Source organism: Borostomias antarcticus, assembly GCF_949987555.1.
Source record: "Borostomias antarcticus genome assembly, chromosome: 20".
NCBI classification, from domain to species: Eukaryota; Metazoa; Chordata; class Actinopteri; order Stomiiformes; family Stomiidae; genus Borostomias; species Borostomias antarcticus.
In genome coordinates this window covers 9,971,747-9,994,409 of record NC_140253.1, presented here as the reverse complement: position 1 = coordinate 9,994,409, position 22,663 = coordinate 9,971,747, and the positions used below count along the sequence as shown (strand labels likewise).

Sequence of the window (22,663 nt, the reverse complement as noted above, 5' to 3'; positions counted from 1 at the left end):
AATGGCGTAAAGCGTCTGCTGTGGGAAATACAGCAATGCGCAAACAGAGCAGGTAGATGTGTGATCAGTTGTGGGTGAAAATGACATCCACTGGAACACAACCACCATAAAGACTCAATCAGTATCCCTGCACTACCTACTGTACACCACTGATCACTGTACATACAAACTTAAAAGTGACCATTTAAATACATATAAATATAACACTCTCTCTCACTCACTCACTCACTCACTCACCTATTTATATTTACATTCATACTTTTAACATTTTTGTGATTTTGAATTGAACGAATTGAATTGAGAGAGAGAGAGACAGAGAGAGAGAGAGAGAGAGAGAGAGAGAAAGAGAGAGAGGGAGAGAGATTACACATTATACCTATAAACTAACCACATGAAACTGAATGGTTAACTCAGTAGTGACTGATTGCTGCTGACAGTGTATGAAAGTGGATGTCCATGGCTGGAAATTGCTTCACACTGAATCCTTTTAATTTCAACGCGTGGAAGAATCCTATTTGCTCAGAGGGTCTTGCAGCCTCCGTTACTAGGATTAAAAGAATTGTATCCCCCAAAATGTAGTTCGGATACAGACTCGAAAGCGCTGAGAGAAAGAGGAATACCTCAATATGAAACTACATATCCCACAATGCAATATAACCAGGAAGTACCCGCCTCCATTTAGCACATGACTTCTTCTGGTACCCGAACGAGACACAACAAATCACCAGACGCTGTTTCTGTCTCGAAATTCAAGTATAATTCATTGTTCTTTACAGTTTAATAGTCCACCTTTGTGCAATATGAAGGCGCGATACTTCGCCGTCCTGTTGTGTCTGGGCGTCGGGGCCATGGCTGGGAAATACTCGCGTGAGATGAACGATCCCAAGCCATCCGGTAGTGATGGGAAGACCGTGGAATTTAGGATAGCTAAACTGAACCAAGTGTGGGAGAAAGCTATCAGGGTATGTAGAGCTGTACTCGTGTTTCAACTCAACAATGATCTATATCGACTGCAGCTGCTGCTGTTGTGCTGGTAGCTGGTCATGAAGCCATACTAGTGCATCCCCTAAGCTAGAGCAGTAGTCTAGTCATAGTAGCACGACTGTTTTACTCCCACACAGTCTAAAAGTAGGCTTAATACGTGCTCTCTGTCTCTACCGGCCTAGCCTCCTGTATCTGCCTGGTCAGCTGTAGTTCCACCCTGGTTGTCATACAGTCTGCCGCTGTGTGCTGGTACAGTAGTTAGGCTAGCCATCCCCTTGTTGTTTTTCAAGTCGGTGGGTACAGACAGATCTGTCAGCAGAGAACATTTTGTCCCTCTTGGCATTGCTCCTCTTGTACTGTCACAATGACATTTGTAGTAGCCGTGCGCACGACCCGCGCACACACACACACAAGTCTCAGAGTCTATCAACCATTGTCATTCTCTTGCTCTACTCCCTGTCCTTCTCTCTCTCTCTCTCCCCCTCCCTCCCTCCTTCTCTGTCTCCCCCCATCTCTCCCCTGCCCCCCCCAGATGCAGTTGCCCCCGGTGCGCCAGGCGGAGCTGCACAGCGACCTGAAGATCCAGGAGAAGGATGAGCTCCAGTGGAAGAAGCTGAAGGCCGAGGGCCTGGACGAGAACGGAGAGAGGGAGGCCAAGCTCAGGCGCGGCTTCAACGGTGAGACGGAGGGGGAGGGCAGCACAAACGTCTCTGGCTGCACCTCAGTAGTCTTAAAGGATATGTACACTGAATTTCATGTTTAGCCTTATTCCTGGCTTCCCTGGCATGTATCTGACTAGTACAGGTTAAAATATTTCTGTTTTGTGCAGTACAGAGTTCTGTGTGAATAATGTCGGTGCACGCACCCTGGCTCGTTGCTATGTAGCTATGGGCACACTCGAAAAACTCTAAAAAGAATGATATACATGGATTTCAAGTTCAGGAATTACATGGTTTATGCTTACCAAGCGTTGAAGTCGTCCTGTAAATACCATAGGTCCTTTCACCTCTGCATTTCAAAACAACAGCTAACTTGTAAACAGTACTACTTTTACCGAACATACAACAGCCATCTCTTCACGCTGTAAACCTCCGTGAAATTCATCCGCGCTGCAGTGTGCGGAGGCTTACAGCGAGACTCTACACAGAAGAGATGGTTGTTGTATGTTCGGTGAAAGTAGTACTGTTAGGTACTAAACATGGGCTAAACATGAAATTCTACAATAACAAGAATGCATTTCAATAGTGTGGTAGAGTAGTTTTCTTCTCTAATTTCCTCAGTGAGAGGTAATGGATGCATGTTGATACTAGTATATAGAAGCCTCCTTTCTTTGCCAAGTCCACCATATCAAGTTTTTCATCTGCACTGGGTAGCGACTTCATACTCTGGGCTCATCTCAAAAGTATCATCATCTGCACCAGTCTGGTTGCATCTCAATGGTGCAAAGAGGTTCCCTCCTTGTCTCCCTCCCTTCATCTACACAGATCTGGCTACCTCTCAATAATCTACCCCCCCCGACCCCCCTTATCAATTAATGCCCTCCCCATGCTGATGCAACACATTATTGATTGAAGGGATAGTCCAAGATTTTAAAACTTTAATACTTCAGCTGATGAACACCTCGCCAACAGTAAATGGCGTCCGATGTTCTCCAGGGAGCGTAGTTGATTGAACGTCCCCCACTGTGGCTTTCCCCTCCCCTGCATCTTTAATGATGGAGCTCAGCGATAAAAGATAACAGATTAGAGACAAAGTGCCTCCCAGGAGAGGAGAAAGCCACCCCGGGCTGTACGGGAACGTGAATTATGTAAGAGAGGATTGATACAGTAGCGCTGCAGCCTGAATGTTATCAAGTTGTTCCAGTTCGCCTGGCTGGTTCATTTCTAACTGCTCCATCTATAATGTAGAACGCAATTCCCCTTTTAAAGAGTTTCTCGGAAGGAGGGATAAAGTTGTCACCGGGTGCTACTCTGGGGTCGGTTTGGTGCTTTTGCCGGACAATGAGAAATATGTGCAAAGGAAAGCCGATCTTCGATTTTAAGTACATCGTCTATCAAGCAGCGTAGGTTGCTTTGAACACCTTCATAGGCCTACTGGGACGGAGGCTCTTGGTGTGCGCTCCAACTGCTGGGGAGGAAACACTAAGACTGGGGAGACAAACAGACTGAACAAGCTGGTGAGGAAGGCCGGCTCTGGTGTGGGGACACAACTGGACAGCCTGGAGGCCATAGTGGTGGTGGAGACCCACCTAGGTGTTAAACAGAGCGGTCCAGGCGCTCCTTTGCGCCAGCGGCCATCAGATTCTATAACAGTGCCTGGGTGTTCCTGGGTGTTCCGGTTGTGGATGTGTGCATGTATGTATATATGTATATTTGAGTACTATTTTACATATACAGACTACATACTGTATACATGTATGTATGTATCCCATATTTATGCATACTGTATGTATATATTTCTTGTCATTTTCATTTAATCTATTATGTATATTCTTATTCCGCTGTACTTTTCCACTGCTGAAACACCAAATGTCCCCCACAGAGATTATTAAAGTATCTACAGTATCTATCTCTAACTTTAACCATGCTCACAACTGCACATGAGCAGATGGGTTAGTACAGTACACTGGTTGTTGAGCAGGTCCTCCTGAACGCTTCTGCTCCCCTAGTGATTCTAGCCAAGTACGGCATGGATGGGAAGAAGGACACCAGACCCCTGGAGACCAACAACCTGAAAGACCACGACAGCAGGGAGGGAGACATGTTTGACGACCCTCGCCTGGACAAACTCTGGAACAAGGTGAGAGGCAGACAGACAGACAGACAGACAGACAGACAGACAGACAGACAGACAGGATAGATGGATGGATGAGTGGGTGGATGGATAGATGGATGGATGGATGGAATAGACGGAGTAGACAGACTGTGGGAGAGAAAGAAGGAACAGAAATCGAGAGGTGACCTTGGACTAATAGACCCTAGCGGTGGCCATTTTGTGTCAAAAGCGTTCAGCCTCTCCCTCTGTGGCTTTCCCCCATGGCAGGCCAAGAACTCTGGCAAGTTTTCTCAGGACGAGATGGAGAGCCTGAGGAGAGAGTTCCAGCACCACAAGGATAAGATCCACGAGTATAACATCGTGATGGATACGGTTAGCAGGACGGAGGGTGAGTACGCCGACACACCAGATGGGTTGTTACACAGAACCATCTGGGAAGGCTTCGTTGGAAACTTTGGAAAAAGGCAGGCACTTTCAGAAAAAAATACTTGGCAGGTGATTGGATGAACCATCTGTCTATCACCATCCATCACAGGCTAACTTCAACCGATCAGATCAACCAACCATCTTTGATCTTCTTTCAATGAAGAAACACCCTCCAGTTCAGATATAGCTGTTGCTATAGCAGCATCTACGCTAACCTCTTTAAGAGCCGGCATTGTTGTTTTTTCGAACGAACAGTCGTTTCTTGCTGTCGTCACACCTAAACCACGCCCGTTAGCTGCCGGCAGTCCCTGGTAGTACGCTGATCGATCCGAACCGCTGCGGTCCAGCCACAAGCGTATAACGTGACATCCTGGCCAGACTGATCCGTGTAGAGAGACACGAACTTGAGCTCTCGAGATCAGGATGGTCTCAACGAGACTGGAGGGTGAGTAGCCTTTACTGGTTTCTCTCCTTCTCAGCGGGGTAAAGCTAGACGACCCGGCGGTCACCGCCCCGTCCCCGCCGCGTTCGCCGAGCCGAGCGGCCTTCCGGGCGCCGTGCCAGATGCTCTCTCCCAGGGTGTCCGTTAGAAGAGACTGCGGTCGGTCCACATGTCCCGGACCAGCGGGAGAAACTCTGGTCAAATATGATCTGTGTTTATTGAGCATACTGTAAAAAAAAGAAAAAAGCAGGCTATATAAAGAATGATATCATCAAGGCATGTAGATTTCTATTTTTTATTGAAAAGTAGGCTACTGTTGAATAAAATAAGTTCTGTCAGTAGACTCACGTGCATAATGCTTCTTTTATTTTTATATTACGCTAGCCTGAGTTTGTTGGGGCTACGCGTCAACACAAGGAAGAGATTCTCATGCTCGTTGCTCCTCTGGTGAATGCGTTCTTCCTCCCTGGTGTCTCAGAAGTGTGAGCAAAACATTTTTCTCTCCCGTCTGTAATGTGGCACCTCAGCCAGGGGAGTTTGCCTGTCCATTCAGGCCTGAACGCTCAACATGTTTGTTTCTTTTCGTCTGGAGCCGTGGCATCAGCCGTCATCTGTGACTGTTCCTCAGTCTCGCTCATTGTCATTGATCTGCTTGCCTTCAGAAAATAAGTGTCATGGTTGGCTTGTTTGGCCGTCTGATCTCTCTCGCTTGTCACTGTTAGCCATTAGGTTAGGCAGGCCACAGCATTTAGTACGAGCACACGCTCTATCAGAGAGAAGCAACAATTAAAGCTGCATTCATTGATTTTATTCACATTGTCAAAACAAATTAAAATCACCTGATATCGGATTGTTTCATTGAGCCATAGCGTCCTAATAGCGTCCGACTTCAATGACTCATCCCTACCGGTCGCCTGGCTGTTTTTATTTCAGCATTTCTGCTTGTGTTGTCAATATCTAGCCTCAGTGGGCCTTTGCTCCGCCCCCTGTGCCTTATATGCCTCTGCCATTCGTTTTAACAAGTTTTCACAAGTGCCTTACTGCCATCTAGTGGTAAAATAAAATCAATGCAGCTTTAAGCAAATGTAACGTTTTTTTCGTTCATCGCATAGTTTAGCCTTTAGCGTACACGTGACAAAAAAAAAAAAAAAAGAATATGTGGAAATTTAAAATGTAAAATTGTGCCTAGAGGGAATTATTTTCACCAGACATTATGACTGGAGAGATAGATAGATTTAAAAAGATTTTCCCGGTAAAAAAAATAAAATTGGATAGCGGAATGCAAATGCGTCCTGAAGGGTCCCCGACAAAGACGTCACAGGACAACACGTCATCAATGCAGGATAATTTTTCTCCTTTTTCGCCTTATCATGCACTATTTTGCAAGTCACAAATTACTTGTCCTATCAATAGAAACAGTTGGAATAATCATACTATGTACATTAGTTCTTCAAACATCTTCGGTTGCTTTCATGCATACTTTAAAAAAAATCTGCTCGAAGTCAAACCGACTGATTATTGATTTGTTTACATAGAACAGCTGTGCGACACATTACTATATACCACAAGTGCTCAGATGGGCACATTTGGAGACGCATGATAGACACAGGTGTAAACGATGATGTGTCTCGCTGTCCACTTGTGATCTGATCGTCCAAAACGCATTTTAAAACCAAGTCTAGACAAGGTCAGAGAGTCCACATCTGTTCCACACAGGTCATCTCTATCTGCAGTGCTTTCAACCCCCCCCACCCCCCCCCCCCCCTGCCACTAATCTCATCAGACTGAACAAGAAAACGTCCAGCCAATCAGATCCCCCTGAGGCTGAGTGACTCCGCATTTGTTATTTCTCTGGCTCTATGGATTAGTATGACCTGAACAGGCCTAGGCTACACCCTAAAGACTTTGGATTGTTTTCTGCAATGCAGGGGTTTTTTATCTCTCAAATTGTGTCCCCCCACTTTAAGCGAAACTAAATCTGAATGAAAGTCCTCAGTCTCTAGTTGAGTGTTTAGACACTCGTAGGCTCAGTCTAACCATTTGGGTCAGGCAATTTAGCGATACAAAGGAGTTAGACTCACGAGTCAGTCTCTGAACGCTGCGCTCCACTAAAGACTGAAGACATTCGACCTGATTACGTGATGGTCCACAGGGTCCTGGCGGGCCGCCTCCTTACACTGGAGCTGTGGGTTGAGAGAACCACCATGAAAACATCTACTGGGTGTATTAGTGCAGTAACAGGAATTGCAGTGGCAATACACAATTAATTTACTTGGGAACAGACCACCTACTAACCCTTCCATGGTGAGGTGGACAAACAGGGAGCAAGAGAGGAAGATGGCGAGAGGGAAGAAGAGGACAGAGGGAGAGAGATAGAGGGAGGGAGAGAGAGAGAGGGGTTGAAGGCGTTTGCATCACTGTAAATGGCTTTGGCAGCCTAAGCTGTGGGTCGGGTACTGTACATGTGCAGTGTTATCTGGGACATTATCAGGTGTGGTCAGTTCTCACCCACTAGGCGATGGGACATCTCTGAGAACTAATTCCCCTCCCTGCCTGCATAGATGACCTTATCAATGCGGATGGCTTTTGCTAAAAGTGGGTGGAAACAATTTGAGAGATTGAAAAATAGCAGAATTGCAGAACCAATCCAAAGTCTTTAAGGCGGTCCTTCGTAATGGGGCGGTTAGAAGCGGTGAATGTTTTGTTTTGTTTTGATTCTCAACTCCAGTTTGTTGGGAAGACATAATTTCCGGTAAGGCGGGTCCTTCACACTATTGGAGATGTAGGCAGTGGCAAATAATTTTGCTTTTAATCTAGTGTGCTAGGACTACACGGACGAATCATAGGCGCTTATGCTGTCTGACCAATAACATGCATTCCCGCTGAGTGCGCTGTGCGCAGCAATTTCAGTACCCGCAGCCGTGAGTAGTGAAAAAATTAGCAAAAACGAGGTCAGTGAGTTAGTAGCAAGAAAGGCATCAATGTCCGTGATTTGGGAGCATTTTGGTTATTATATATTAATATTATATATTAAATATTAATCGCAATTATTAATCGCAATTAGCATTTTGAAGCAAATAATCGCAATTATTATCTTTTGTCATAATCATGCAGTCCTAGCCACAGGTGTATAAAATCACCACCTAGGCATGCAGACTGCTTCTACAAACATTTGTGAAAGAATGGGTCGCTCTCAGGAGCTCAGTGAATTCCAGCATGGTACTGTGATAGGATGCCACCTGTGCAACAAGTCCAGTCGTGAAATTTCCTCGCTGCTAAATATTCCACAGTCAACTGTCAGTGGTATTATAACAAAGTGGAAGCGATTGGGAACGACAGAAACTCAGCCACGAAGTGGTAGGCTGCGTAAAATGACAGAGCGGGGTCAGCGGATGCTGAGGCACATAGTGCGCAGAGGTCGCCAACTTTCTGCAGAGTCAATCGCTACAGACCTCCAAAGTTTATATAGCCTCCAGATTAGCTCAAGAACAGTGCGTAGAGAGCTTCATGGAATGGGTTTCCATGGTCGAGCAGCTGCATCCAAGCCATACATCACAAAGTGTAATGCAAAGCGTTGGATGGAGTGGTGTAAAGCATGCCGCCACTGGACTCTGGCGACGCGTTCTCTGGAGTGACGAATCACGCTTCTCCATCTGGCAATCTGATGGATGAGTCTGGGTTTGGCGGTTGCCAGGAGAACGGTACTTGTCTGACTGCATTGTGCCAAGTGTGAAGTTTGGTGGAGGGGGAATTATGGTGTGGAGTTGTTTTTCAGGAGCTGGACTTGGCCCCTTAGTTCCAGTGAAAGGAACTCTGAATGCTTCAGCATACCAAGTGATTCTGGACAATTCCATGCTCCCAACTTTGTGGGAACAGTTTGGGGATGGCCCCTTCCTGTTCCAACATGACTGCGCACCAGTGCACAGGTCCATAAAGACATGGATGAGCGAGTTTGGTGTGGAAGAACTTGACTGGCCTGCACAGAGTCCTGACCTCAACCTGATAAAACACCTTTGGGATGAATTACAGCAGAGACTGCGAGCCAGGCCTTCTCGTCCAACATCAGTGTCTGACCTCACAAATGCTCTTCTGGAAGAATGGTCAAAAATTCCCATAAACACACTCCTAAACCTTGTGGAAAACCTTCCCAGAAGAGTTGAAGCTGTTATAGCTGCAAAGGGTGGGCCGACGTCATATTAAACCCTATGGATTAAGAATGGGATGTCACTTAAATTCATATGCGTGTAAAGGCAGACGAGCGAATACTTTTGGCAATATAGTGTACGTCTTCATGTTTTCAGATGGATTTGCTTATTGGTAGCCTATCTTTGAGGAGTTGGTTTAGAAGCACAGCCTTATTATTATTTTGGGTTGAATATTCGTATGTATAGTTAGGGGTTTGTATAATTTGATTTGTTTGAAAATATATTGTTAGGAATTACATAGATTTATGTGTCACATGACTCAGTTAAAAGCTGTATGACTTAATAATCTGTCTCAGTGTGTTCTTTGAGATAGAGATTTCCAGTATGAATATGGAAAGAGTTTGCTGTACTTGGGTGCAAAATAGATATACGTGTTGAAATGTGATTATTAAGTAGCAAAATACTTCTCGATCCGTCATAAACAAGAATCACAGTCCGTAATGTAGCCTAGTTATGTACAGCTTCATAGCCACAAAATTAAATTATTTCAATAAGTGGAACAGAAATGTTTTGAGGGTAACACATTGTGATAATGTAAACTAATGGGGATTTGACTCAGCCCAACATTAATTTAGCCTGCATGTAAGCTACACAAACAAATCCCAGCATCGTCATGTCACTGCTGTTCCATTCCTCTTTATTTCATTCAAAGCCGTTGCAGCCTCTCACACTCAACCACTTACGAGGTGACGTCAATAACTCTGTGAGGGCTCAGGGCTTGAGCATTTACAGGGGACATTGGGATTGGGCCAACAAAACAGTTGACAACACCTCTGCAGGAAGGAGTTGTGCAAGCAATATACCTCTCCTAAAGATACCGCGGAAACCTCCTGTGGAGCAGAGATGGGGCAGGTTCACACCTACTCCACAGGGGACGGCCGCCTCTGCATTATCACACTGTTCAATGATTACAACATAAGTATATTTTATGTTCTGTGCGGCTGACATTCTCTCTCTCTTTCATTCTCTCTCTCTCTCTCTTTTTCCACACTCTCATTCTCTATTATGCCGCCTCCCATCTCCTCACTCAATTCCTGTGTGTCCTCATACTTTCTCTCCGTCCCTCCTTCCCTCCGTCCCTGCAGAGATCCACAAGAACGTGATCTCTCCTCTGGAGGGGGAGGTGAAGGAGCACGCGATCCACCAGAAGCACACGGACCTGAAGGAGAAGATGCGCGACCTGAACCAGGGCTTCCAACGCCTCCGCAAGCTCAGTCACGAGGGCTTCAGCGAGGACAGCGGTGAGCCCCCCCCCCCCAAAAAAACAAACAAACAAGTACTCTTAAAGCTGTGTGAAACAAATAAACAAGTACTCTTAAAGCTGTGTGAAACAAACAAACAAGTACTCTTAAAGCTGTGTGAAACAAACAAACAAGTACTCTTAAAGCTCGTGACTTTGGCGACCCCTCTGGTCGTGATAAAAATCGGCACTGCGTTTTGAGAACCACACTTCCCACAATTCCCCACTCGCTCGCTGTAATGACAACAAACGCAAACACGCGTGGAGCAGACTGGACTGGAATAATGTAGCTACTTCCATTGACCGGAAGGATGACTTCAAATCAAGTAACTAATACCGGTCTTCTTCCTTTTGTAGATAAATTGCACTGAGCAACACTTTCAGTTAATTAGTAAAGTATATGGACTTTGCAAAACGTGTCACTTCTGCCAGTGTACTAGCCAGTACGCTGAAATTCTAAAATAATAACTTCACAGGGTCTCATGTCGTGTCCACAAAAAATATTTTGGGAGGGTCTTGCTAAGGCCAAATCATAAACTAATTGCAAAATAAGTGAAGATTTAACTGTAACTATAAATATCTCACTAAACTGGCTCACGCTGGATTTTAAATTTCTTCTACCGGCCTCCGAACTACACCAAAGTGATCTCGGTGAGTCAAACTTCTTATAATATGTCGTAAATAAGGTCCAGGTTGTCAAAAACGAGCATTGCCCTTTAAGCCTAGTTTATACTTTTAAGTAGAGTAGACATTTTGTAAATGCACCTTTTGCATTCTTGTAGTGCATGCATGAAGCAGTATCCAGGCTTTATGGACTGTTTCATTACTGCTTGGCTTCACTGCCCCATTACAACCTGCTCATGGTGTTGCTAAATCACTTGTCTTTCAGCAGCTCTAGTCAAGGAGAGTCTCTAAACTGAAATGAGCTCCTTTTATTTCCCCTTCTGTCATCCTTGAGGGAGATTGTTGGACAGGGCTTTTCAACCTCCACAGGTTGCTTTGTGTAGAAAAAAAGAATGTCCAAATACCAGATCATAAAAGATGGATGCTCTCCTTTTCTCCTGGAACGGCCTTGTGTCTGTCTTCCTTCTCTGAGTATCACACACACACACACACACACACACACACACACACATACACACACACACACACACACACACACACACACACTCTTTCTCTGTATCACGCATTCTCTCTTACACACACCCACCACACACCCACATACTATCTGTCTTTCGCTCTCACAAACATTCTCTCTCACACACCACACACCACCCACATACACACACACAGTACAGCAATCTGTGGAGTTGAGCCTCCCCTTCTCTGCTCTGCTGACTTCTCTCTCTCTCCCTTCCCTCCTTCCCTCCCGTTTCTCCCTCCTACACTCTCCTCTCCTTCTTTTCTCTCTCTCTCTTCATCTCTACCCCCCACACACGTTTTTGTTTCACCCTCGTCCTCCACCTCTCCTCACCAATCCCCACTCCCCTCCTCTCTCTCCTCACCAATTCCCCCTCCCCTCCTCTCTCCTCACCAATTCCCCCTCCCCTCCTCTCTCCTCACTAATCCCCACTCCCCTCCTCTCTCTCCTCACCAATTCTCCCTCCCCTCCTCTCTCTCCTCACCAATTCCCCCTCCCCCACTCTCTCCTTCACTTCTCCTCCCCCTCCTCCTCTCTCTCTCTTCACCAATCCCTCCCTCCTCCTCCTCCTCCTCCTCCTCCTCCTCCTCTCTCTCCGTCTGCAGAGTTCAGGGAGCCCAGGGTGATCGAGCTGTGGGAGATGGCCAGGAGAGCCAACCTGAGCGACGACGAGCTGGACTCTCTCAAGGTGGGAACCAGCCGTGCTCCTCCTCCTCCTCCTCCTTCTTTCTATCTCTCTACCTCCCTCTCTCTCTCCCTCTCTCTCTCCCTCCCTCTCTCTCTCTCTCTCTCTCTCTCTCTCTCTCAACGGCCCCCCCACCCTTCTCTGAAAAGCGTTCTTTAAAAAACGCCTGTGCGTCAAACTGAAGTATCTGCTCGTCGTGTTTCCATCCCTCCCCTCCATCCTTCCATCCATCCCTCCCCTCCATCCCTCCATCCCTCCCCTCCATCCCTCCATCCCCGGGCGCGTCCCCTCTGCCACCAGGAGGAGCTGCGTCACTTTGAGACCAAGGTGGAGAAGCACAGCCACTACCAGGAGCAGCTGGAGCTGTCCCACCAGAAGCTGCGGCACGTGGAGGCGCTGGGCGACCGCGAGCACATCCAGAGGAACCAGGAGAAGTACAACAGCCTGGCCGAGAAGACCAGGGAGATGGGCTACAAGGTGGGAGGAAGGGAGGGAGGAAGGGAGGGAGGAAGGGAGGGAGGAGGGGAGACAGCAGCCCTGACTGAGAAGACCAGGGAGATGAGCTACAAGGTGGGAGGGAGGAGGGAGGGAGGGAGGAAGGAAGGAAGGGAGGAGGAGGGGAGACAGCAGCCCTGACTGAGAAGACCAGGGAGATGGGCTACAAGGTGGGAGGGACGAGGGAGGGAGGGAGGGAGGGAGGAAGGGAGGGAGGGAGGGAGGAGGGGAGACAGCAGCCCTGACTGAGAAGACCAGGGAGATGGGCTACAAGGTGGGAGGGAGGGAGGGAGGGAGGAGACATATAGGACGGAGGGAGGGAGGGATGATGGAAGGAAAGAGTGCGTCTAAACACGTGCATGTTAAACACGCCGACCGTCTCTGTGTCTTCCTGTTTTCAGATGAAGAAGCACATGCAGGACTTAACCGGCAAGATCTCGCGCCGCAACGAGCTCTGAGTAGAGCAAATCTACCCACCCACCTCCTCCCAACCAGCTCTGAGTAGAGCACACCTACCCACCCACCTCCTCCCAACCAGCTCTGAGTAGAGCACACCTACCCACCCACCTCCTCCCAACCAGCTCTGAGTAGAGCACACCCACCTACCCACCCACCTCCTCCCAACCAGCTCTGAGTAGAGCACACCTACCTACCCACCCACCCACCCACCCCACCCTCCTCATCTCAATGAAGGCTACAGGAACTGCAGCTGAGCTGGCTGTCCTGTCTTCCCTCTCTCACACACACACACAGTAAATACACACACAATTATCTCACTCATTCTTACACACGCACAGCAAATACACACTCAATTATCGCACATACCCACTGTCTCGCTTTTCTAGACTACTGTAAATTAATCAGTATTTTCTATGTACATTTGAATGATGATGATGATGATTTTTCTAATGCTTTTGACGAGTCCTAATGACGCATAATCCAATGTATGAATAAGCCCATCTTCTATGAGCTTGATACTTCTCTACTGACTGTACATAAGTGTATAAGTGTATTTCATGATGACCAAGTTCCGGTCCATTCTTTAATAGGTACTATATTGGTAGGTGATACCCTCATTGTCCGGTACCAAGTCTACTGTGGAGCAACGTCTGTGTTACAAATAAAAACACAATAGAATTAGTCTGTTAAGAATGAAACATGAGACATGCTAGGTGTTTCTAGGTACTTCATATCTATAGTCAATATTAGAAATATTATATATGGCTTTGAATTTATATGTCATGCAATGCAAATTGTCTGCCATGCCAAATCATTCCATCCTGTACACAAAATTCCTTTCACCACACTTAGAAATAAGCCCGAAGATTGTAATTGAATTGATCCTCAAATGTTTTTCAGTGAGCACATTTTTGCTGTTTTTTTTATTTGAAAATAAGTGTAGTTACAAGTACTGTGTGTCATATGTGGACCCACACACACTCACAAGGATAATGTGTTCCACCACACTCATCCCCTCTCGCTGTCCCTCCCCTCGGTGAGCGGGTCTGTCTGTCTGTGTCCCTCCCTCCCGCACGCTCCGGCTCCGTCCCAAGAGCTGCTGATGACGTCGCCGGTAGGGATACCAGCTTACGTCCCCTGCGCACCTCACCAAGGCGTTGTGGTCAGAGAGTGTGGCCACCACACTATCAGGATTTATTAGATTATGTTGAATAAAACCCGTCTACCAAGAGCCCAGTCTCATGAGAAATTATATGTGTATTCCTCATAAGCTTGTACAAATGAGGTACATTGAATTTTAGCAGACAGGGCAAATATCGCCCCCCTCCTGTGGACAGTATTGAATCTGCTGGCAGCAGTCTAGTAAACTTGACATCAGAGGGCGTTGTACCAAAAATGACATTAAGACCTCTGAGTAATCTGGACATGATGATGAAATAATGCTTGTGGCGTCCGTACTTCCATGCATAGCTCTGAAGCAGCTGTGCTCATACCCATCATGCATTGATTTTGATCAGCACACATGACATTTATCTCCATTGATTGTGGCAGCTAACCTTCAGGGAAGTCTTGTTTCTCTGGCCTCCTATCCAGATGAATGTGGTCTAATGCAACAACCACTAGGGTAGAAACGGCAGATCTAGCTCTAACATTGAGTCACGTGATCAAAACCACTTGTTTTAGATCTGCTACCACCTCAAATAGGCATCAGGCCAAATACACAGCAAATATCCAGGTGTACAGCTCTGAATAAGAGACAAGCCAAGCGGATCCATGCTGGCCTGATTATGTATTCAACATAACTGTAGTTGCTGGAATTGTGAAAAGACAAGGGCCACTAAGAGAGATAACGTGTGATGAAAAGACCTGCCTGTAATCTAAAAACCCCAAATATTGTCTGCGTTTGGCTTCCCAATTGGAGGGATGGTGGTTTGATTCCCACCTGTGACACTGACACCCAACTGCAATTCTCTTAACTTTCACTAAATGGAAAGAGGAATCAAAGGGATGAATGCAGCACAAGATGTGGGCATAGCCTTGCTTTCCACGGTGAGACTGGTTAGTCTAGAAAAGCTTGGGAGATAAACAGCCTACAACTTCAAAAGACCATATTTCAGCTGTCAATTTCATTAAATTCCTCTTTAGTCTAATGGTGGACATTCAAGGCTCCCACACTAGAAATCATTTTTCAATTCCCTCTGATGAAAGTAGGAATAGATAAGCCTTTGATGAACATAAAAGTGCCAAAAAGCTAAAAGCTAGTCTAAATTAACCTCACACACCTACCTTCAGAAAAAAAAAAAAGCCTTTGATCTCATCAAGCTCCTCTTCGGGGTAATGGTACTGTCTAAGGGTTCTCATGCTGGGGTTTGGGGTTTGATTCATGCAAATGATCAAACAGATGAAATTAGATCTCTCAGTGTTACTCTGGAGTGATCTTTGACTATGCAGTGTGATCACAGTTTAGTAGAGCTCACAGGTGGTTAAATGGTTAAGTGCTGCGCTAGCTGTTAAAGGAGTAGTAAAGGGAAAAATCATGTTTAGCCCTGTTTTAAGGTTACTGATTATCATATACAATGGTTCAGATCAAGAAGTTCACAAAACTAGCACCTTTGAGAAAGTTGATAATTTCTCTACCACCGTTTAGGTCATACAATGGATGTGGGTGGGCACCTTGAAAAATCATTCAAAAATGTTAAACTCTTGATTTCAAAGACAAGAAGCTCACTGAGGGGGTAATTGGTGACCGTTGGTGTTCTGACATCAAATTCGCCGCAAAGTATGAATCCTGTAGGGTTTTATTGATCATTTTATGAAATCCATTGACTTGTATTGACGCGACCGTTGTTGATGTGTAGATCAATCCGCAGAGGGGATTGAGGAAGCTGAACTACTTACGGTAGCTATTGTTATTGTTTATGTTGCTAGGCTACCTAGTTTGCGGAGGTTTACACACGTATGTGCTGCGACTAAATAGTTCTATGCTAAATATTGAAAAAAGCCAAATGAACTAGAATCTTACTTTATGGCACTGGTTCCAGGAATCAAACCATCAACCTTTTCTATGATTTTTATTTATTTTTATTTGTTTATTAAAAATAGTCAACTAGTAGTCGATTAATCAAGGGTTTATCTTGATTATTTTTTTGTGGGGGGAAAAATTGTGATAAACCTGCGATTAAAGGAGTAGTAAAGGGAAAATGCATGTTTAGCCCTGTTTTAAGGTTACTTATGATCATATACAATGGTTCAGATCAAAACGTTGACAAAACTAGCACTTTTGAGAAAGTCTGATAATTGCTCTATACCACCGTTTAGGTCATACAATGGACGTGGGTGGGCACCGTGAAAAATCTTTCAAAAACATGTTAAACTCTCGATTTCAAAGACAAGAAGCTCACCGAGGGGGTAATTGGTGTCCATTGGTGTTCTGACATCAAATTCGCCGCAAAGTATGAATCCTGTAGGGTTTTATTGATCATTTTATGAAATCCATTGACTTGTATTGAAGCGACCGTTGTAGATGTGTAGATCAATCCGCAAAGGGGATTCAGGAAGCGGAACTACTTCAAGGCATTGCGCGAGATCTGAATCAGTTCAAGGCAAGCGGAAGTTTACACACGTATGTGCTACGACTAAATAGTTCTATGCTAAATATTTTAAAAAGCCTTTCCAGATGAACTAGAATCTTACTTTATGGTGAATTATATGTCAGAACACCAACTAACACCTCGGTGAGTTTCTTGTCTTTGAAATTGAGAGTTTAACATGTCTTTTGAATGATTTTTCACGGTGCCCACCCACATCCATTGTATGACCAAAACGGTGGTAGAGAAGTTATCAGACTTTCTCAAAAGTGCTAGTTTTGTCAACGTTTTGATCTGAACCATTGTATATGATCATAAGTAACCTTAAAACAGGTCTAAACATGATTTTTCCCTTTACTACTCCTTTAATCACGAATATTTTTTTGTGGAGAAAAATAATTGTGACAAACCCGCAATTAATCTCTTTCTTTAAAAAAAAAAAAAAAAAAAAGTAATGATAGACCCACGATTAATCGAATAGTCGACTATTTTTCAATAAACAAATAAAAAAGAACAAAAGGGGTTTTCAAAAGGGGTTTTCAAGTTGCAGACTGCCTACCGCCCAAACTTGGTTCTTATCACTGTCAAAAGCAAGGCTATGTCCATATCAACTATATACATAGCCTACTGTATGAATGGAAATAATTGTGAACCCATGCAATCAGTAGCCTACAGGTCATTCATATATCTATGTCCTTGTCACAATATCATGGCAACTTTAAAAACTCTTTACTGGCCCAGTCTTTTTGAACATAATTGAACTAACAATGACTTCACTAGTCAAACTGAATGTGAACAATGATTTATAGATAACAACTTCTGTGTTTAACTTGTTGTTATGGAGCTTGGTGACATGTCACTGTAACACAGAAAGCACTAAAGAGCGAGGTAGCAGGTAGGCAAGAGAGTGTAATTTTAAAGGAGTGTGATTGGCAGTCATCGCTGCACAGGTGTTAGTAATTACTGTGATTAATCATGTGTGGTCAGTTTCTTTGGTTGAACACACCTACTTACATGCTGAGGGTATCTCCTCACACAGCCCCATCTGGTTCAAACCACGGGCACATGCTGAGTCAATCAGCAACACGATTCAAGATTCCTTTATTTGTCACATGTAATGTATTATGTACCGTCACAGTGAAATGTTGCTGAAATGAGAAACAGAATGTGAGCTCACAATGGCGTTGCCAGGCTGCAGCCAGAGGCTACGGTTGTTTGGGGGTCCTTGGCATGGAAAAGTCTGGGAACCCCTGGTTTAAGGTGTGTTCAACAGAATGTAGTATCACAAACACGTTCAAAAAATATAGGTTATTGAATGATGAACTGCACTGTTACAGCCTAATCACTAAGCCATTGAAAAACCTCACACCTGTGTCCCTGTATGTCCCTGCTGCTTGTATGTCTATTTTCCTACCGTATTTGAGTTGGTCACCTAAGAAAAGTGAGACGATTGACAATATCAAAACATGATTGCACACAACTTATTCACACACCTCTGCCACCTAATCTAAGTAGGATGGAACTGAAGCTAATACGTTATGAAATTAGCACTTTAACGTTTATCCTATAGGGTAAGGCTTATCGATTGCCTTACTGTCATCAGTGGGAATTGAACCATGACCTCAAGTGTTGGAACCCTCAGGGTCTACCATTAGACTGAAGAGGAAGTTGAAAGCCAATATTTGGGGTTTTCAAGTTGCAGGCAGCCAAGCATTGTTCTCAGTAGAAAACAAGGTTATGCTCAAGCAAAGCTCAATTAAAACCAGCAAAATAGGCGGTTGCGGTATCATTATCATCATCATCATCATCATCATCATCATCATCATCATCATGCGGTATCATTATAATCAGGATAAATATAGGATATTATAATCAGTTAGCATATCTAGCGCTAACATTGAGTCTATCGGGAGCCACAGGCTTTGATCTCCACCACGCTCCCTGTAATAATGTCCCAGATGTTTATAGGTTTTACATTAGAATGATAAAGCTTTTAGTCCATTTCCATGTAAGTCAATCCACAGAGCTAATTTGCTACTTCATCACACATGAAGCTTTTTCTCCTTCTTGTCATATATTAGGATGATTCAAAGTAGCCTATATGTCATGGGTGGTGGGACTTGAACTATTGATCACTTACGGAAGTGATTGTTTTTTTTGTTTTGTTCTTTACCTCAGAATCTGAGCTTTGCGAAGGGAATTAGACCTAAGTCATCTTATCAGACCAAGTCAACCCTGTTGATAACGTATGACGTCTGCTCAGTGATCCTCTCCACCTGGATCATAATATATATTTTATATATATATATATATGAGAGATATATATGATGAGAACAATCACACAGTTCAGACAGTGCAGTGTTCATTCATCATTAGATCTGCTATTGTTACATTAGATCACATTTATCTGAACCATTGAGAAACGATAATACCATCATCAATCAGAACTGAAATTGATTAATCGTTTTGACTCGCATATGACTTTCTGCTTCAGTGTTAAATAACGTGTTTACTGTAAGATAAGACAGAGACAGAAAGCTAAGTGTCAACTATTTACTATACTAGTTATTCAATGTCTCGCTCGTAATCCCACTCCCCTCTCCCCTCACCGGTTTGAGTGCAACATTGATTGACTGTGGGGAAACACAGCTGCGCACCAAACGACCCCAGCTGCACCTGCTCCACACCGGCCCCAAAATCGGGTGTTTCGGGAGAGCAGAAATGCTCGGGAAGCGTCGCAGAGCACGTCACCTGATATGCCCCCGGACCAGACGTTCCGGCAGCCCACAGAGAACACTCAGGGAACGGCTGATTGAACAGGCAGCAGCTCCTGGGTCCTGGTGAGAACAGACGACGGGGCTTTTAAGGAGAAACCGTTCTCGCATGCGTGAGACTCGCCAGCCGTTACTCTATGAGACAGGCCGCAGCGGGACCTGACAAAACAGACGGAGACTGTTCAGCAGACGGGTGTGTCCGGAACACAAATTATGTTGCGTCCTCATGCAGGAGTGTGAAGTCCACCCATGAGACTTGAACTTTAGACCTTTAGAATGAGCTTGTGTCTAAGTAGGCCTACACCCCCCCCCCCCCCCCGGGATGACAGCCCGTCACACCAACATCCCTTACGATACAGACGCATCTACATGACTTGAATCTAATTCAACCATAGTTGTTATTGAGTTAGCAGATCTTAGATTTAACTGGAGATATGATGAATCGTAACCTTTTGTTGGTGACTCGCTTAACTTATGTCATACTGGATGAGTCATGGGGAGGGGGGGGGGTTGGCACTGGGGATGTTCTCCCTGGGGGTAGTCAGGTACCCAGGTGGGGTATCTCCCGGGCCTTTCTGTGCAGAGTTCTGTGCATGGTCTCCCCATGTTTGCAAGGATTTCCTCCCAAGAACTCAATACAAAAAACGTGTAGAACAGTCCTGTCCCTGACTGAGCACATGGACTTGGTCCCCGGGAGCCATTGATGAGGCTGCCCACTGCCCCTGGAGGAGGACAGCTTGGAGGGGAAAATGCAGTGAACCAATTCCACCAGCAACCCCTGAAGATGTGTGTGTGTGTGTGTGTGTGTGTGTGTGTGTGTGTGTGTGTGTGTGTGTGTGTGTGTGTGTGTGTGTGTGTGTGTGTGTGTGTGTTGCGTGTGCTGTGTTGCCGCTCCCGTGTTGGTGCTTGTGTGTGTCACTTGTCGTGTGGCTGATTAAGAACCCTCAAGGTCCTGTAATAATAATAACAATAATATAACAACAACAATAATTATTATTATTATTATTATTATTATTATTATTATTATTGTTGTTATTATAAGTATCTAACGTTGAAGAAGATCTTACATGCCTACATCTGAGGGCGCCTAATCCCTTATGTCGTGTTCACACCGGGCGCGGCGAGAAAATTTGCGCCGCCCAGTTCGCCCAATCTCGCCGTGGGATCAATGCGTGGGAAAAAATGTGGGAACCCTGGAGAATACACCAGATACAGAATAGACCTTAACAGTATACTGGCGTGGGAGGGGGGGGGCTGCATCTATAGGCTACTCTATTGGCAAGTAAGACTGGCCATTGTGCTGTAGAATTCCAATGGACTCACGTCCGACGTGGCAGCCATCTTGTGCAGGGCATCCCACTATGTGACGTCAATGATCCCACAGATTCACTGTGTATTTTAAATGGTAGATGTTAGATCATCTGGGAGAAAGTCCCTGTAATTGTGCATAAGTGGCATTTCCTATCACTGGGATTAGCTGGAATGCTTGTATATTTATATTGTGACAAAAAAAATTTTTTATTGTGACTTGCCAAGAGATTATAGATGCAGCCCCCCCTCCCCTGCCAGTATACTGTTAAGGTCTAGGCTACTCTGTATCTGGTGTATTCTCCAGGGTTCCCACTCTTTTTTACCAATAAAAATTACAACTTTTCCATGATTTTTCCATAACGTCCTGATGACCATGGGAACCCTGATTCTCACTAGCATCAGTATCAACTAGAAAAACCACGTAGCGGCTAAATGCCTCCGCCCAATAATGCAAGTTGCAGTTAACATTCAGTTGGTCTTGAGAGAGGGCCCCTGTGTTGATGTGGATGGTGCTTGTGTACGCTAGCTTGCTGGTATTCTAGCTGTAATGCTAGCTAACACTAATGCTAGCTAGCATTACAGCAAGAATAGCTAACGCTAATGCTAACGTTAGCTAACGCTAATGTGTTAGAATTAGCATTAGCTAGCATTAGCATTAGCTAACTAGCGCTAGCTTTATTGTTAGCGTTAGCTAGCTAGTGTTAGCGTTCAAAAGTGCCATTTGTTTGACCTTGACCTTTGACATTTGAATACCAAAATCGAATCCAAATAATCTAATTAAATCCAACTGGACATTTAGGCCAAATATGTACCAATTCTGTAAAACCGTTCTTGAGATATCATGTTCAGCAGGCCAAAAACACCTTTTGTGATGTCAGTGACCCTTGACCTTTGACCCCCAAATTGTAATCAGTTAATCCTTGAGTCCAACTGGACATTTTACCTAAATATGAACAAATTCCGTTAAGCCGCAAAATACAAGTTTCACAATTAGCTATATGAGGGACTATCTCTATATACCCGCATAAAACAACTACACTATATAAAACTGTGTTAATAGTCGAGTATGCGAATAAATTACGTTATCCGTGTAATGTTAGTTTATGGCAGCTAGACTAGTCTGTTATCCTAACCAGTTAGCTATGCAATTTAATTGTGAGATAAGTAAATAATTACCATTACAATACCCATATTAGGCTACCATTCTCTTCCCGCAAACGCCTGAGTATTCATAAAACCTTAAAAGGCTAGTCTAACTGTATTTAGGCTGATACTAAAATATAATAAGAGTCACTAGTCACTTACCGAACAAAACGACGAGCAGCTCTGAAGCCCAACAGTAACATGTTCTAAATGATGCCCTGAATAACATGGTGGTCTCATCGGACGAGTCTAAAGGGGGCATGGCCAGTCTAGTTCTTTATGATGTCTATGGTGACGGCCCTGTCCCGGTCGGTTCCGGTGGAGTGGGAAGTCCGTCCCACATTTGGCTTTCCATTTATATACCCTCGATTGAGAGTGCCCTCCACAGCTGCGAGTGACACTTCATTTGGAGGGAAACTCGGTGGCGGAGTGGGTAGGGGGTGGTTTGGGATTGGGCCGCCTGTGGCTGCTGAGGTAGCCTGTGGCTGGTGATGGATGGCAGACTGTGCTGAGGTGAATTTAATGAAGGCGGGAGGTGACAGCCCTGAATTTTCCCATACTGGGTTTTATTGGCCACACAGCATTCATACTGTAAAACACAACATACTACTCTCTGGGTATACACACACTAGGACAGGGAAAGAGACACACAAGGGAGAGAGAAAAACCAAGAGGTACAGTCCCTTTTTATGCCCAATCAGGGCCACACCTAGCCAGACTGAATTGCTTTCAGTTTCACTTCATTATTCAGTCTGAACAGGCTCCCACTGCAGACGCCTTCCGAGACGGGCGTTGCTGAAGAGACATTCCTCAGTTATTATTTCATCCCCTAACCAATCACAGCGTTTGAAATCGCATTCAAAGGACGCTGATTGGCCTGGTTGGAATTCCAGCCAGAGATATCACTCTGGACGAGAGCTTTTCAAGGCTTCGAAGGCTTTCCAGGCTTTCTGCAATTCGATAAAAAAAAAGTCAGATTCAGAGACTGGAGCCAGG

The 22,663-nt window shown here is 44.9% G+C and overlaps 1 protein-coding gene across 1 annotated transcript; it reads left to right on the top strand.

Moving 5' to 3' along the window:
- The first annotated feature begins 713 nt into the window (after nucleotides 1-713).
- lrpap1 (low density lipoprotein receptor-related protein associated protein 1) lies at nucleotides 714-14,004 on the top strand. The gene is made up of 8 exons (XM_084454288.1): nucleotides 714-962; nucleotides 1,517-1,661; nucleotides 3,653-3,783; nucleotides 4,027-4,147; nucleotides 9,918-10,073; nucleotides 11,819-11,901; nucleotides 12,199-12,375; nucleotides 12,795-14,004. The coding sequence occupies exons 1-8, from the start codon at nucleotides 801-803 to the stop codon at nucleotides 12,849-12,851; spliced, it is 1,032 nt and encodes a 343-aa protein (XP_084310414.1). The 5' UTR covers nucleotides 714-800; the 3' UTR covers nucleotides 12,852-14,004.
- The last annotated feature ends 8,659 nt before the right edge of the window (nucleotides 14,005-22,663 follow it).

Excerpts from the sequence above, each read along its gene's own strand:
- lrpap1 (XM_084454288.1), top strand. The coding sequence starts at position 801 with ATGAAGGCGCGATACTTCGCCGTCCTGTTGTGTCTGGGCGTCGGGGCC. Across the intron at positions 1,662-3,652 it reads GCTCAGGCGCGGCTTCAACG|TGATTCTAGCCAAGTACGGC; the intron begins GTGAGACGGAGG and ends CTGCTCCCCTAG. Across the intron at positions 12,376-12,794 it reads CCAGGGAGATGGGCTACAAG|ATGAAGAAGCACATGCAGGA; the intron begins GTGGGAGGAAGG and ends TCCTGTTTTCAG.